We start from the raw sequence: 16,251 nt of genomic DNA, 5'->3' as shown, positions 1-16,251 counted from the left end.
AGAAGCAACTGGGCAGTCTGAGCCACTGTGTTTATCTGGCATTGTGGCTACTACTGGGGCATCTTAGAGGGTTTAGAGGTTAAGATCGCAGGTATGATTGCATTGGTTTTTCAGGGGACTAAAAAGCAGGAGAGATCCCCGTCACTAGAACCACCAATCCTGGAGCAGGAATGGGTGGAACCTGAGGATGAGGAATAACTAGAGGAAAGTAAGGCATTCGAGTCTCTGTCTGAGGGGTCACAGCCTGAGGAGACGCAGGAGGTTTCTGCCTCCCAATCTCAGAGGTTATTAGTACAGGACCTCACTGATGTGGTACGATCTGGATTCGGACTACCTCCGATAGAAACCTCTGAGGTTGCTTAATTTTATCTGGGATCTTTGAAGCCTCCACAGAGTACTCAGGCCTTTCTTCTTCTGGAACAAATGATATATGCTGACTGGGATCACCCAGATAGGGGTTTTATTCCACCAAAGAGGTTTTCTTTTTTGTACCTCATGGAAGAGACTTTTGTTAAGAAATGGGGTATGCCTGTAGCGGATGCAGTTGTTTCATCCCTGAATAAGTCTTTAACGTGTCCTGTGAATAATGTCCAGGTCTTTAAGGATCCAGCGAATAAGAAACTGGAGTCTCTCCTTAAGGCCTCTTTCTCCCTGGCAGGTTCTGCCACACAGCCAGCAGTGGCAGCTATTTGCCAGAGTCTAACTGTGTCAGATGACTGCTTGGAAGACCATTGGTGCAGGGGGAATACTCGGCCGAGGATTTGGAGGATGTTCCATGTGCTTTGTTTTTGCGGTTGATGTTCTTGAGGATTCAGCTCAGCAAATTTCTTACTTGGCCCTCTTATCAGTACATATGCGCAGGGTTTTGTGGCTAAAGAATTGGTTGGTAGAACTGTCATGCAAAAAATTATTGGCAGGTTTTCCCTTTCATGGAGAGGGGCTGTGTGGGGAAGACTTGGACAAATATATCCAAAAGATTTCAGGAGGAAAAAGTTCTCTTCTGCCCTTTAAAGGGAGATCCAAGCACCCTTCTTTTAAGGTTGGCTTTGGTTGCTGGCCCCTCATCTACCAGGCAGTCGTTTTGGCACACATAGGTCCCAGCCTCCAAGGGTAGAACTCGGAATCAAAATTTGAGGAGGCCCTGGGTGCAAAAGTCATCCAAGACAGATCCAAAGTCTGCCTCCTTATGAAGGGGCACCCCCACTTGTTTGGGTGGGGGCAAGGCTTTTGAATTTTATTGCTGCCTGGAGGGCTATAATCCAAGACAAGTGTACCGAAGATCCAGAGAAGAGAAGTGCTTTATAACAGGCACTTGATAGCCTATTGTCCCAAGGGGTGATCAGAGGTTTCAGTGGACAAAGGGTTTCAGGGGTTTTATTCAAATCTGTTCACAGTCCCAAAGCCAAATAGGGATGTAAGGCCCATTTTGGACCTCAAGGGGCTAAATCAGGTTCTAAATGTCCGGTCTTTTTGTATGGAAATGGTTCGGTCAGTAGTGGCCTCTTTACAGGTAGGAGATTTTTTAGCGTGCATAGGCATCAAGGACACATACCTACATGTGCCGATATTCATTTCTCATCAAAGATTTCTGTGGTTTGCAGTAGTGGCTCAACATTTCCAGTTCATAGCACTACCATTTGGGTTGGCCATGGCTCCCAGAGTTTTCCCAAAAATTATTGCTTTGGTATTGAGGCCGCTCAGAACTCGGGGGGGGGGGGGGGGTGGTATCAGTCATAGGTTATCTAGACGATCTGTTGCTCAGAGGTTGCTTGGTGCCAGGTCTGAAGCAGGATGCGGTCCTAAAGATGCAGATCCTGAAACAGCTGGGCTGGGTGCTCAACTTCAAGAAGTCAGCTCTGGAGCTAGTACAGAGCCTGGAGTATTTGAGGATGGTCCTAGACATGGTTCAGGCAAAAATATTTCTACCTCCAGGGGAATGTTGCGCCCTGAGAAACGAGGTTTGCAGTTTAAAAACCAAGAGGTGTTCTTCAATTTTCCTCTGTATTAGGCTGCTGGGGAAGATGGTGTCCTCATTCGAGGCTATTCCCTATGCCCAATTCCACTCCAGACTGCCGCACAGGAACTTTCTGACTGTTTGGAACAGGAATGTTCCAGCCCTAGATTACTGTATGTCTCTGTCTCCAGAGGTGCTGCGTAGCCTGAATTGGTGGTTGATGAATCACAATTTGGGGAGAGGGAGATCCTTTCGGCCAGTGGTGTGGAAATTGGTAACCACCGATGCCAGTCTCTCAGGTTGGGGGCTGTCCTGGAGGAGGCCACAGTTCAGGGAATATGGCTTCCACGGGAAAGGGTACTACCCATCAGTGTCCTAGAACTTCAGGCAGTAAAACTGGCTCTGAGGTATTGGACATCCAGACTTCAGGGTTGGCCTGTAAGGATTCAGTTTGACAATACCACAGCAGTGGCATACATCAAACACCAGGGCGGTACCAGGAGTCAAGGGGCTCAGGAGGAGGTGAATTACATTCTGACCTGGGCAGAGAGATATGTTCCAAGTTTGTCAGCGGTGGAAAATTGGCATGCGGATTATCTCAATCACCGGTGGTTGATTCCAGAGGAATGGGCTTTACATCCCAAGATTTTCAAGGGAATCTGCCAGCGATGGGGGTTGCCTGGAAGTAGATTTATTGGCATCCATGTTCAACAAACAAGGTTGGTCTTTTTGTGTCTACGGTAAGGGACCCTCGCACGGCAGGGGTAGATGCCTTAGTGATTCCTTGGAACCAGCTTTCACTGATTTTATGCCTTTCCTCAGATTCAGCTTCTGCCATGTTTCTAATGAGAATTCGGGAGGAGTCTATTCCGGTGATACCTATTGCTATGGCCTGGCCCAGGAAGGCTTCATACGTGAACATAGTGAAAATGGCAATAAACCATCTACTGTAATCTACCAGCATGTCTTTGGAGTGTGGGAGGAAACCGGAGTACCCGGAGGAAACCCACGCAGGCACAGGGACAACATGAAAACTCCAGGCAGGTGGTGCCGTTGCTAGGATTCAAACCAACGACCTCTAGTACTGCCAGGCGGAAGTGCTAAACATTTAGCCACTGTGTTGCCCATCATTCAAACCTGTGGTTTGAAAGGTACAATCCCACCCTATCGGGTGAAGACACACTCTACCAGGAGTGTGGGGACATCTTGGGCAATCCACCATCAGGTGTCGGTGGCTCAGGTTTGCAAGGCCCCTACATGGTCTTCAGTTCACTCATTTACAAGGTTCCACCAGGTGGATGTCAGAGCCGCAGAGGATTCTGCCTCGGCTGAGTAGGTCCTGAGGGATTATTGACGGTGGCTATCATAGTGTCACCCTCCGCACAAATTTCTGTATTGCTTTGGCACATCCCACGTAGTCAAGAATAGCCTGCTCTGTGACTTGTGATGTATGATAAAGAAAACTGGATTTTTTTGCATACTTACCTGTAAAATCCATTTCTTGGAGTTCATCACGGGATACAGAGGTCTCGCTCTGCCTTCTGGAATTTCATTGCTTGCTTCAAAAACTGAAGTACTTCTTTTTTAGGAGGGGTTTATATAGGGGAGGACCTCCTCTCTGATTGGTCAGCCAGTGTCCATTCACCTGTAGGTGGCATATAACCCACATAGTCATGAATAGCCTGCTCTGTGCCCTGTGATGTACTCCAAGAAATGGATTTTTACAGGTAAGTATGTAGAAAAAAAATCCCGTTTTCCTTTTGCTTCTGTAGGCCAGGAAGTCCAGGGAAATCCTTTCAATGGGACATATACAGCAAACAAAAACCCCCAAAACCTAGACAGCTTTGGTCTTGGATCTCTTAATTCCTAGTGTATACAGCTTGCTGACTTGGCCTTCTCCACTCAATGTCTCTGTGTACTAAATTTCTAATAAGTTTTTTTTTTTTTTTTTTATTAGGACTGTATGTGATAATTTATGTCATTATCATTAAAGTTAATCAGGTAAATTTTCACACTGTATTTTCTCATGGATGTTATTCTTCCAGGAAAAGGAGTGTGTGGATGCTGTATCTGTTGGAGCCATCCTGTCTGACTACCAGCGTGTCCGAGTAGAGAATGTGTAAGATTTTTGTTTGTGCTTGCGGGCTTTGCTTTTATTGCATAATTATTTCAGGTTAGGATCTTGTGATGTAACTTTTTTGCACAGATTAATTGTACACTGTGAAAATACATTGTACTTTGAGACAATGTGTAGCAAATAGAAAAACAAAATAGTGATATTACGCATATCTGGTGCATAGAAACATGATTGGTTGAGCCTGCTGATGATTTGACAGCCAGCAATTTGAACTCATTTGCAGGCAGAACCCACCATTGAAACAAGCCATTTTATAACAGAGCTAACAAGAGAAAAAGTGCACAGGCTTCGTGCAATAAAAAACAAATTTGTTTAGGATAAGAGAAGAGTGAAATATGAGGTTGAATTGTAGGGCCAAAGTTAATGGCTCTTGGTGAGGGGTATGGGGGATGGCAGCACTCACTGGGACCCTGCTTGATCTTGGCTGTGTTCTTGTAGATGACATCAAGGGGTGCTTCGTGTCACACCTATGCAGGCCATAGACGGGCCGTTTATCGGCCGAATTGTCGGACAATAAACGAAAAATCAGTTGTTCCTGCCATGGATGCTGCCACCAATGCTTAAGAAAAACAGCCGTTTTTCGTAGATTTTCCAGCATGACCAATAAAAAGAAACGAGAAGATCCGAAAAACGGCCGACGGCATTGCCCCTCTAACGGTGTGAATATCAGCCAATTTTTTGGTCGGACAAAAATTCGGCCGATAAACGACCCGTCTATGGCCTGCAATAGTCGCAATGTGGGCTATGGTGAGATTTGGTTCCTAATTCAGTCTTGGACTTCATCCATGCAGCAGTTGATATGTCCGCTTTCTCATGTACACTTGGGAGTGCAATTTATTGAGCATTTCTCATACAATAAATGTTGAGTTTTTAATGCACTAGTTTGGTGTATTTTTTCTTATGTTGTTGCTTTGTTGCTTTGTTCTAGTCCTGTTTTTCCTTATCTCATTTAGATTCTGCAAGATATGGTTGTTTGATTTAGATCTGTTCGCACTAGTGCGATCAGTGTTGAATGCAATTTTAACTGTGATTATGCAGTGTGAGTGGTTTGCAATTGTCAGAGGAAGTAGTGTGCTATTTTCATGTCACTGCTGTATGTTTGTGGGCACAATTGTTTGGCTTGGGCTGCTGCTACTACTACTACTAATACTCTGGAAATGAGGATAAAAATTCTCCAAAAACTCATATACAGTGGGGATCGAAAGTTTGGGCACCCCAGCTAAAAATTTGTATTAATGTGCATAAAGAAGCCAAGGAAAGATGGAAAAATCTCCAAAAGGCATCAAATTACAGATTAGACGTTCTTATAATATGTCAACAAAAGTTAGATTTTATTTCCATCATTTACACTTTCAAAATAACAGAAAACAAAAAAATGGCGTCTGCAAAAGTTTGGGCACCCTGCAGAATTTATAGCATGCACTGCCCCCTTTGCAAAGCTGAGACCTGCCAGTGTCATGCATTGTTCTCAATCATCGTCTGGGAAGACCAGGTGATGTCAATCTCAAAGGTTTTAAATGCCCAGACTCATCTGACCTTGCCCCAGCAATCAGCACCATGGGTTCTTCTAAGCAGTTGTCTAGAAAACTGAAACTGAAAATAGTTGATGCTCACAAAGCTGGAGAAGGCTATAAGAAGATAGCAAAGCGTTTTCAGATGTCAATATCCTCTGTTCGGAATGTAATTAAGAAATGGCAGTCATCAGGAACAGTGGAAGTTAAAGCAACATCTTGAAGACCAAGAAAAATATCAGACAGAACAGTTCGCAGGTGTCAGGAATCTAGGAGTGACCAGAAAGGTGTGGACTGACACAGGGAAACGCAGGTTTCAGGTATAGTATAATAATACAGGTTATTATTAGCCACCCAGATATATATATATATATAAACGCACAGTGAACAAACCAACCTTTCACTAATCTTAGGTGCAGGAACACAGGCGGAGTCAGGGCTGGAGAGGTGGACCGGTCAGGCTGGCCGTAGGGTTCTGTAATGACCGTTTGGTGGTACCTCTAGTGGCCCCCAGGACAGGATTCCCCAGGGCGCGGAGTCTAAGTCCCAGCCTGCTTATTCACCAGGGCCCCTGATGGTGGGGATGGACTTGGAGCAGACAGGAACCAGGTCGCGGCCCCTGAGTACACCTGCTAGTGGTAGAGGGATCTGCCAGAGGTATGTGCAGGTACGGCTGGATCCGTGCAGGATGGATGGATGGCAGAGTAGTTAGCGTGGTCAGACGGGCCAAGTCAGCAACGTGCGGGCAGCAAGGTACCAAAGGAGCAGGCAGAGAATAGTCAAGGTCACAAGCCGGGTTCAGTAACTCACGGACAGCGCGGTACAGGGGATCAGACAGAAGGATGGTCAGGCAAGCCAGGGGTTCAACAGGAGATGGTCAGCAGAGGTCAGAATCAAGCCGGGTCAGCAACGAAGCAGGAACACAGGATACCAGGTACAGAGGCTCATGGGAAAACATACACCAAGGCCCAGAGCACAGGCCTGGTCATGCCTTATATACACCTTTCTGCAATCAGCCCCAGGTTTGGCTGATTGTGAGCTTCTGGCTGCTAAGAGCACCCGCTGGTCAGCTCTGGTACTGCAGCCCACACGGCAGGCGAGTCCCACCACCAGTGCTGAGAGCACCCGCTGGTCAGCTCTGGTACTGCAGCCCACACGGCAGGTGAGTCCCACCACCAGTGCTGAGTCCATTCCTGACAGCAGGATTGTGAGAAAAACAATTCAAAACCCACGTTTGACTGCACGATCGCTCCAGAAAGATCTGGCAGACACTGGAGTTGTGGTACACTATTCCACTATAAAGAGATACTTGTACAAATATGGTCTTCATGGAAGAGTCATCAGAAGAAAACCTCTTCTACGTCCTCACCACAAAAATCATCGTTTGAACTTTGCAAATGAATATATAGACAAGCCTGATGCATTTTGGAAACAAGTTCTGTGGACCGATGAGGTTAAAATTGAACTTTTTGGCCGGAACGAGCAAAGGTACGTTTGGAGAAGAAGGGGCACAGAATGTAATGAAAAGAACCTCTGTCCAACTGTTAAGCATGGGGTTGGATCAATCGTGCTTTGGGGTTGTGTTGCAGCCAGTGGCACAGGGAACATCTCACGAGTAGAAGGAAAAATGGATTCAATAAAATTTCAGCAAATTTTGGATGGTAACTTGATGCCATCTGTGAAAAAGCTGAAGTTAAAGAGAGGATGGCTTCTACAAATGGATAATGATCCTAAACACACCTCAAAATCCACGGGGGATTACATCAAGAGGCGTAAACTGAAGGTTTTGCCATGGCCTTCACAATCTCCTGACCTCAACATAATTGAAAATCTATGGATAGACCTTAAAAGAGCAGTGTGTGACAGACAGCCCAGAAATCTCAAAGAACTGGAAGACTTTTGTAAGGAAGAATGGGCAAAGATACCTCAAACAAGAATTGAAAGACTCTTGGCTGGCTACAAAAAGCGTTTACAAGCTGTGATACTTGCCAAAGGGGGCAGTACAAGATTTTAACTCTGCAGGGTGCCCAAACTTTTGCAGACGCCATTTTGTTTGTTTTCTGTTATTTTGAAAGTGTAAATGATGGAAATAAAATCTAACTTTTGTTGACATATTATAAGAATGTCTAATCTGTAATTTGATGCCTTTTGGAGATTTTTCCATCTTTCCTTGGCTTCTTTATGCACATTAATACAAATTTTTAGCTGGGGTGCCCAAACTTTCGATCCCCACTGTACATGCATTTTCATACATTTCCATTCAAGTTGATGGAACACAAAATTGCATGGCATAACACTAAAGTAGCACAAAATCTTTCCCCAAACTCACATCGCAGTTCTGTTGCATTGAATTGAATGGCCACTATTGAAAACAATAGTTTCCATTGTCATGAGATTCTGTGTGACTGAAGTTTCTTCAGAAATTGCACTGGTGTGAACAAGGCCTTAATGTAAAACTCCCTATACTGTACTCCTAAACTTTTTGGGTGCTATAGAGAAGATACTAATCCCAGTGAGAATTTTTCTGGGTCAGTCATATTGCATTAATGGTGGCAAGATTACAGTAGTTATTTTATTTATCTTTGCCGTTTTAAAACTATGCTAGAAGAGACATTTGAAATCGTGTGAGAAAATGGTGCCTGGGAGGGACGTAGTTACATATTATTTATTAAACAATAAGATAGTACTGTATGAAAATGCAATAACATATCCTAGAATTCTGTGTCAATCATTTACATCCCACTCTGGGCATTTATAGCTCTCTTAATGCTTTAATTGAGCTTTAATTCTTTTAGGTTCTTCCCTGTCATAATTACTAGATTTTAATATGGTCTTTGATTTGGCCAATTCAGTTTCTTAATGTGAATCAAATAACCAAATTAGTTTTGCTTAATTTGCACACTATCACCTGCCCTTTAAAACCACTGGGTTCCCCAAAAAATACTATTAGCATTTACCTGGTTGTAGATTTCTAGAAATCTGGCTCACACTCACATGTTGTAGAGAACAGTAAGCATGCCCCAGCTGTGCTTGCATGCTGTTTCCCAAAGCTGCACAAGCTTTGGACGATTGAAGTCAGCACAACTTCACTTCATTCACTAAAGTGAATTTTCACTTGGCTTAGTAAATGAGGGGAAGTTGTGCTGACTTCAATCAGCTTACCCTGAGAAATCAAGTGAAGATAAGTGAAAATTCACTTTGAAAGTGTACATGCTCTACATCTTTAGTAAGTAAGGGCCACTGCATTTTGCATACCTGTATGTGGTGTCAAGAAAACTTTTCCAGATTCATTTTTGAGAAATGTTACATGCAGCAGTATGTGTATAAAATTCTGATATATAAACTTAATTTCACACTGGTTGCCATTATTTGTCTGTTCTTTACAGGTGTCAGCGCCTTGGTCTGCAGCCATTGGCTTATCTCTGGCGAAGGAAGCAGGAGGACCTTTTGGATGAAATGATATCCAGTGGTTTGCAAGCCATACTCATCAAGGTAGCTGCATTTGGTAAGAGGGAACTGTCAGTGGAAGGACAGACAAAATAACAAATGTAGCTTATACTGTAGCTTTGTCAAAATACTGACCTCTGATGATGTAGTTCTTCACTGTAAAACCAATTACGTGTTGCAGAAAAACAGTATTACAATGGCTTGCAGTCTTTTGGACTGTTGGTAAGTCCAAGCGCAAAAAACATGGTAATTTCCCTTGTTTTCTATTAAGTAATTTCACACCGCTGCATGCACCACTATTTTCAGTGCAGTGTGTCAAGGCACAAACTATCACAGCACAAGGTCCCTGCATTGAAAAAAGAATGGGTCAGGATTAGTGCATATGCACTTTTTCTCCCAGTACACATCAGCTCTGCATTCAGTATGACGTGCTGTGTACACGAACCCTCAAGGACCTCACAGCCCCAGTTTACACACAGGGCTTCTGTTAAAAACCACGGGGCCCCTTACAGCCAACCTGACAGGGCCCCCCAAACACAGGGCCCCATACAGCCAACCTAACAGGGCCCCCCATCCCCGCAAAAAAAACAGTTTACTATGCTTCAGTTATGAATGAGCACAGTGAGTGACCGATCACTCGTGTTCATTCAGGAAAGGAAGGGGCTGGTAAATTACTGGAACTGATCCCCTGTATGTCTCTCTCTGCAGCAGCTGAAAGCCAGAATAGGGGGGAGAGAAGAAGATGCTAGCTTTCAGTTGCTGCAGAGAAAGCCATACAGGGGATTCATTTATGTAATTGCAACCTCCTCCCCCACTGTGCCACTTACCCTCCTTGCCCACATCCGATTCACCCAGCTGCCTGGGTCCCCCTGCTGGCCTGGGCCCTCTACAGAAGGACCGGTGGTACCCCCTTATCCATGGCCCTGTTCACACATATGCAGTGTGCTCCCTGTGCGTTTCCCATACCGCATTGCAATTGCACTGCGTTTGCGATCTGCTGTGGGTGTCAATGGTGGTGTCAAAAGGCAACAACACACCAAATGCATTGCAATCGCAGTTTGGTTTGCCCGCACTGGATCACATGGTACAAAACGACCATGCGATGCGGTTGCGGTGTGTCTCCAAAAAAAGTGCCTTCACTTTTTGGGTGTGATGTGGTGCAATTTGAGCCCATTTAGAATTCATTTTGAATAGCCTCAAATTGCACGAAATCACACCAAAAGATGTGCAGGCACTTTTTTTGGAGCTGCATTGCAACCACATTGCATAGTTATGTACCATGCAATCCAGTGCGGAGAATCCGCAGTGCAATTGTGATGCGTTTGGGGTGCTGTTAATGTTACATTGACACCCGCTGCGTATCACAAACACAGTGGAACACAGCTTAAAGACCAAAAAACAGTTTTGTTCTGGCTGACTAGTAGGTGTTCTTTTTCCTGTGAAATAATTCTGGTGTTTTTTCCTTGATACCATGTGTCACAATCATGCACACAGGGAAAGGCGCGGTTCTCCATTTTGCTCCAAACTTCTGCATTTTGGTATTTCTCTTGAAACTCATATGCCTTCATCTGAGAGGGGAGGTGTAGCAATCGTGCATACAAGAGCCAGGCACGGCCCTCACTGTGTTAAGAAGTCTTAATGTTATCCCCTCCTTTCCCCCTCCCTCAGGAATGCAATCAGTGTATGATGCTGAGCCCCTGCCTAACAATCCTTTGACTAAATAAGGCAATTGGGTTCTTTTGTAAGAGACACCCCGTTGGTTTTGAGTAGAAAAGAGGCTGTTATGTTTTGTGTGTAGACAGAGAAGTGAGGACCCTCTGTGTTTAACATCTCGCAGAGTGAGAGAAGCAGTCTCCTGCGATGAACCAACGAAACTAGCAGTCGAGACACAGCATCCTTTTTAGCTTATCAGACTTGAAACTGCTTAACCCCAGGCATCTATTTGGCAAGTACTTATTTACCTAAACTTCTTTCTGTTATCTGTTTGCTGTGCTGTTGTGCTCTGTATATATATATATATATATATATATATATATATATGTTACATATTGTTTCTGTAAATATTTCTACTGCACCCTTTTGACCTTTTAGTGATAAACCTTACTTTCTGAAAGTGTTGAACTGTTTCTATAGCTCTTGAATGTAACTTACGAATCCCTGCCGCTGAAGAACTCTACTATGAGTGTTTAACCCTCTGTATAACCTGTCCGTGGAGATAGCGGTATACCGACGATTAACCAATCATCCTAGTGTATTGCTGAGTTTCCGCTTTCTCTGTATAAAAAGGAGGTGGTGGCAGTGTGAAGGGTTAATTGCGTAATTAACCTGACCCATTAGCAAACGCTCCCAGGCTGCAGGTACATAGATTGTGGTCCAATTAGCTGGAAAATTGTTGTGCAGGGTGCAGCTGGGCGTGGCATTGTTACACACGTGACATCACGGTGTTGGATTGCCTAGTCCTTCGGTCACGAGTTTGGTGAGAAGGTTGGGGGTCTGACCCGCGCCCGTCACACCATGCCTTATTTATCTCATAAATCTCTTATGTTAAAATCAGGCATGACATGCTTTCTTTAGTCAACTCTACTACAGCTCTACTACTAGTGCAATTATATCACTGTTAGTTTTATCATATCGAATCTTGTGAACATTTTCAATGTAAAAGTCAATTAACAAAGATTACGCCTTAAAATAACACCAGTGTCAGTGTGGTGATAACTGGAAGATTCTAAAGCGCTTCTCACAATCTGTGAGAAAACGGGGCAGTGGACGGGAGGTGCTTACATGCTTCAGTTGTGATGCTTTGCATCAAGCCCACAGCAAAAATGATTGCACCTGTCACATTCTGTGGGGAGTGCCACCACCGATTGTGGCCCATTAAAGTGCACGTGGTTGTGGCGTTTACAGGGTTGAATCGGGTAGTGTGGAGGCATCATATCACCTCCTCATCGACTGTCAAATGCCTTTGAAAACCAATCTGAAATATGACTGTTCAGTTCAATGGGCACCAGAGTATGACCCAGTCTATTCTGTAATGTAACTGGCCTGGTCAGACACACCTTCAACTAACCTTTTAACATGTTATTTTTTCCAGGATTAGACCCTGATAAGCACCTTGGGAAGACATTGGAAGAGATGAGACCCTACCTGAAACAGGTAATGTATTGTTTTATGTGGACTATTTGCTTATGGATAGTGACATCTGCCTATAGAGATGACATGCTTGTTGCCCTATTTGGAAAATTTAGTCTGGAACAGGTGATGGTCCTTGTGTTCCTGGATAGCTGCACATCACTCAGATACCAACAATGAACCATTCTCAATGGGCATGGAATTAGAATTTAAGAACCTAAATGGTCTTTGTTCTTACAGCTCTCTGCACAGTATGGTGTCCATGTGTGTGGAGAAGGAGGAGAATATGAGACCCTCACCTTGGATTGCCCTCTCTTTTCAAAAAATATTGTCATGTAAGTTTTTTTCTTGCTATAGACATCTCGCATATCTTTTGGTAATGATACTGTAATGTAATATAATTTTCACCTCTACATTATTTCAGGCTTCCTAATCTTTGTCCTATGCTTCCAGTGTGCGTGTTTTAAATCTGTGGTTTACAGCCTGGGCAGTGTGGATTGTCAGGATTTCCAGCTACTCATATAGTCATCCGTTTGGAACCTTGTCATATACAATATAAAACCTAGAACAACACAAATCTAAGAGTAATGCCCATCAAACTGTTCAGACGTTTGTTTTCTTTTGCTAAACCGGGAAAACTGGATTTTAGTTATTATTTGTAGCTTTTGCTTTGGTTTGTGCTTGTCTTAATAATCACTGTTTTCAATTATTATTGTATTGAACCTTGGCTGGAAGAAATATAGAGGAATTATAGATTGATTTGGATTTTAAGCTTCTTTCTTTCTACAGCCTAAAAATAACTGCTGGTGCTGGTATGTACAGTATTGGTAAGGCTGGCTATACACAGCTAGCTTCTCATTCAGTCTGCTGGTGGATGGAGGGTTTTCCCCCTGCTGGCACATTGTATGGTAACCATTGTAATGTTTGACAGACAAAAAAAAATCACTCCGCTTTTTTGTGCACGGGGAACTATTTAGGTAACTATAGCAGTTCCACCCAATGCCACCAACCTAATGCGTTTCACTCAGAAGAGGTTAATCATCGACCTACTATTACGCTTTGCATGCAAAGCACATCAGAGGGTGGCAATAGATGGAGAGCCATGCATACCTGAATATAGCTACAAACGGCGGACACATTAGAAACTGTGGAGGGCATATCAAGGAATGCAAGGCCATAGATTTTGAGAGGGCTTAATGCAGGGTCAGTTTTCACTTTCTCTTTCCCATTACCTACTGTTTCAGCTGGAAATGTTATATTTGATCTGACATGAACATGTTTGCGTGTCAGGCTTCCCAATATTTTGAATTGAGTGAGAGGTAGAATGAGTTCAAGCAGCTCTACGAGAGTATTGGACATGGTCTGTTTATGAATGAACTTGAACTATTACATCTACAATGGTCAATTACAAATGGCCATATTTAGTTATTAGAGAGTTGCATGTTATGATTAAGTGTTACTGGATAGGTTGCTATGTTGTCAGATAGGCTTCCATATTATTCATGATATATAGTGACAATTTGTTTCCCGAAATGCCAGCGGCATAGCGCTATGGTGGTGAGTTACACAGCCATTCGCACTCAAGCATGTTCTGACTTGTTCTAACTTGCAGTCACCTGGGTTGCACACCAGTTGACTCAGTCTGTAAGGAGATGTAGAAGAAATAACACATTTGTGCATTGATCTGTAGGCAGAAAACAAGTGACAGGAATCTGGAGCAGTGGATTAATATCACATTTTATGTGAAAGTTGGTTAAAGTGTGAGAGAATCTTTAGCTCCATGGTGAATATTCCATGGAGAAATGAAGATGTCCGTTTAGTAAACTGTGTTAAGCAAGTGATACGTTGTGTTAAGCACACCTTATCACAGCAAATCAGGATGGTAATTCCCTAGAGAGGTGTTTAATAAACCGTGTTAACTAAGGTAGGAACCAAATATCTCATCTCTTCACTTTACTGTGTTGTCTCTGTGAGAACTACAGTGATAGTATGGCAATGTGCCTGTTTAATAAACTGTGTTAGGCCCACAAGAGTGTTAACACTGGTGTAAACTTTTAATCCCTTGGATTTAACACCAAGTCCAGCCAGGTTTGAAAGCTTTCATTCAGTGTAGAAGACAAACTTTCACTGTTCATCTAGTGACAAAGATAATTCAGCTCAGTGTGGTCAATCTGTGCTTCGGGACAGCACTGTCTGACAGTGCAGGGTATGTGTTCATCTAGAACCGTACGTCTGAAGCACTCACATATCATGCATATCTAATGGATGAGCAGAGTGGACATCTATGCTGAGAAACAGGAGAGCAGTAGACCTCAATGACAGAGAGGTGCATGTTTGCTACTGCATGGGACCACTTTCTTAAGTCAGCAATACATGGATCGAAATTTGTCGGGTTCAGCAAGGACAAGCTGAATTTCGATCCATGTATGGGCAGGCTGGTTGTACAGAATTCGAGTGGTAGATCAACTTTTGTACAACCACCCTGTTGGGTTTTTCCAGATCGATTAGGCTCCATTCACACATAGGCATTTTATTTCACGGATGGAATTGCCACGATTCTGCTCACGATTTGAAAACGCGCTATTGTGAAAATATGCATTAGTGTGTTCAGGTGCTATTCGTTTCAATGGCGCCTGAAAATGTGGGGTGCTTTTGGCGCAATTGTAGTACGATTTTTCGCATGACAAATGCAACGCGTTTTTTGGTGCCATTGACATGAGCGACACCTGAACACACTAATTTGTATTTTCACATTTTTTCAGTGCATTTTCAATTTGCTGGCAGAGTCTCAGCGATTCCGCCCGTGATTTAAATCGCCCATGTGTGATTGCTGCCAGCTATAGCCTGCAGTACTGATCAGTGTATTCTGATGGAGGGGAAGCCTCCCTGCCATCAGAACACAATAGCTCAGTGGGAAGCATTCCCCCTTCCACACACTCAATCTGTGTGGATGGGGGAATCAAGTCATTTTTTTTAGTTCACTTTGCTGATAAACTAAAAAAAAAAAAAAAAAAGATTAAGGTATGGCCAGTCTTCGCATGTCTGACGCTTGGCAGCTGACAAGTAGGTTAGATAAGTACGCTTTCTAAACCTCGGTTCACACTCTGAACTGCATGTGAATCGCACAGGAACCGCACCGCATTCCTGTGCAATTCAGTGTGGTGCACTTTCACCCCATTTATTTTGAATGGGCTGAAATCACACCACATCGTACCAAAGACATGCATGCACCATTTTTGGAACAACACCGCAACTGGATAGCATGGTTGTTTTGTACCAAGCATTCCAGTAGGTCAGAGGTGATGTCAGAACTGGATCATCGCCAGTACGGCTGGAGACGCTTTACATTATCAGCAGTAGTTTGCAGCTATACATCTCTGTGAGATTTACTACTGTCAAATGTGAATGCAATTTTAAATAACCTATTTGTGGTTTTTGTGGAACGTGCTGCACTATGGTGGCTTTATATGGTTGTGAGTTTTACCTGCAAAGCCAGTTATGCTGACCAAGGGATAGCATTGAGGATACAGTGGCCATAAAGAGAGGTGGATTATCATCAGAGGAGAGGATATACCTTACCTCTAGTAAGAGGGGAGATGCCTGTTTGACCTGTCTTTGTATACGGCTTAATACATGAAGATGAGGGTCCATCTAAAAATCATGAATATTGCGGTGGTGCACTGTTTCAAAGATGTACATTACTGGGATAGTGGGCTCACTCACCAGTAGGAAACAGTTTTTCATCAATATCTCTGAAGATATTTTACTGGACTGTTATCTCTACCCTATACTGTCAAGTGATTATTTCATGGTTTTTGCACATATATATGTTTTATGTCAACAGTTTAGTTTTCACTAGAGTGGTTTAGGATGTAGTTTGAGCAGTGCAACACTACACACTGGTTTTGCACTTATAATATATAGATATACTTTTTACATTTTAGTAAGGGTGTGCTTTAACATGTGTTTATTTTGTATTTTTAAACAGTTCTGAGGAATAACCTATGATTCCTTAACCACTTGCCCTCCTGAGGATTTACCCCCCTTAATGACAAGGCCTCTTTTTGCTACTT

General features: G+C 43.4%; 1 protein-coding gene across 1 annotated transcript in view; it reads left to right on the top strand.

Moving 5' to 3' along the window:
• Positions 1-16,251, top strand: part of DPH6 (diphthamine biosynthesis 6) — a 145,019-nt gene that overhangs the window by 41,548 nt on the left and 87,220 nt on the right. The window contains exons 4-7 of the mRNA XM_089671289.1: positions 4,000-4,073; positions 8,989-9,107; positions 12,141-12,202; positions 12,419-12,513. Coding sequence (XP_089527415.1) covers positions 4,000-4,073; positions 8,989-9,107; positions 12,141-12,202; positions 12,419-12,513 — 350 coding nt within the window. The remainder of the gene's footprint in view (positions 1-3,999; positions 4,074-8,988; positions 9,108-12,140; positions 12,203-12,418; positions 12,514-16,251) is intronic.

Source organism: Staurois parvus, unplaced genomic scaffold (assembly GCF_062004578.1).
Source record: "Staurois parvus isolate SC_StPar_1 unplaced genomic scaffold, SC_StPar_1.0 ptg000104l, whole genome shotgun sequence".
Classification (NCBI taxonomy): Eukaryota; Metazoa; Chordata; class Amphibia; order Anura; family Ranidae; genus Staurois; species Staurois parvus.
The sequence above is the reverse complement of the archived record's forward strand: the minus strand, read 5'-3'. Positions and strand labels throughout refer to the sequence as shown.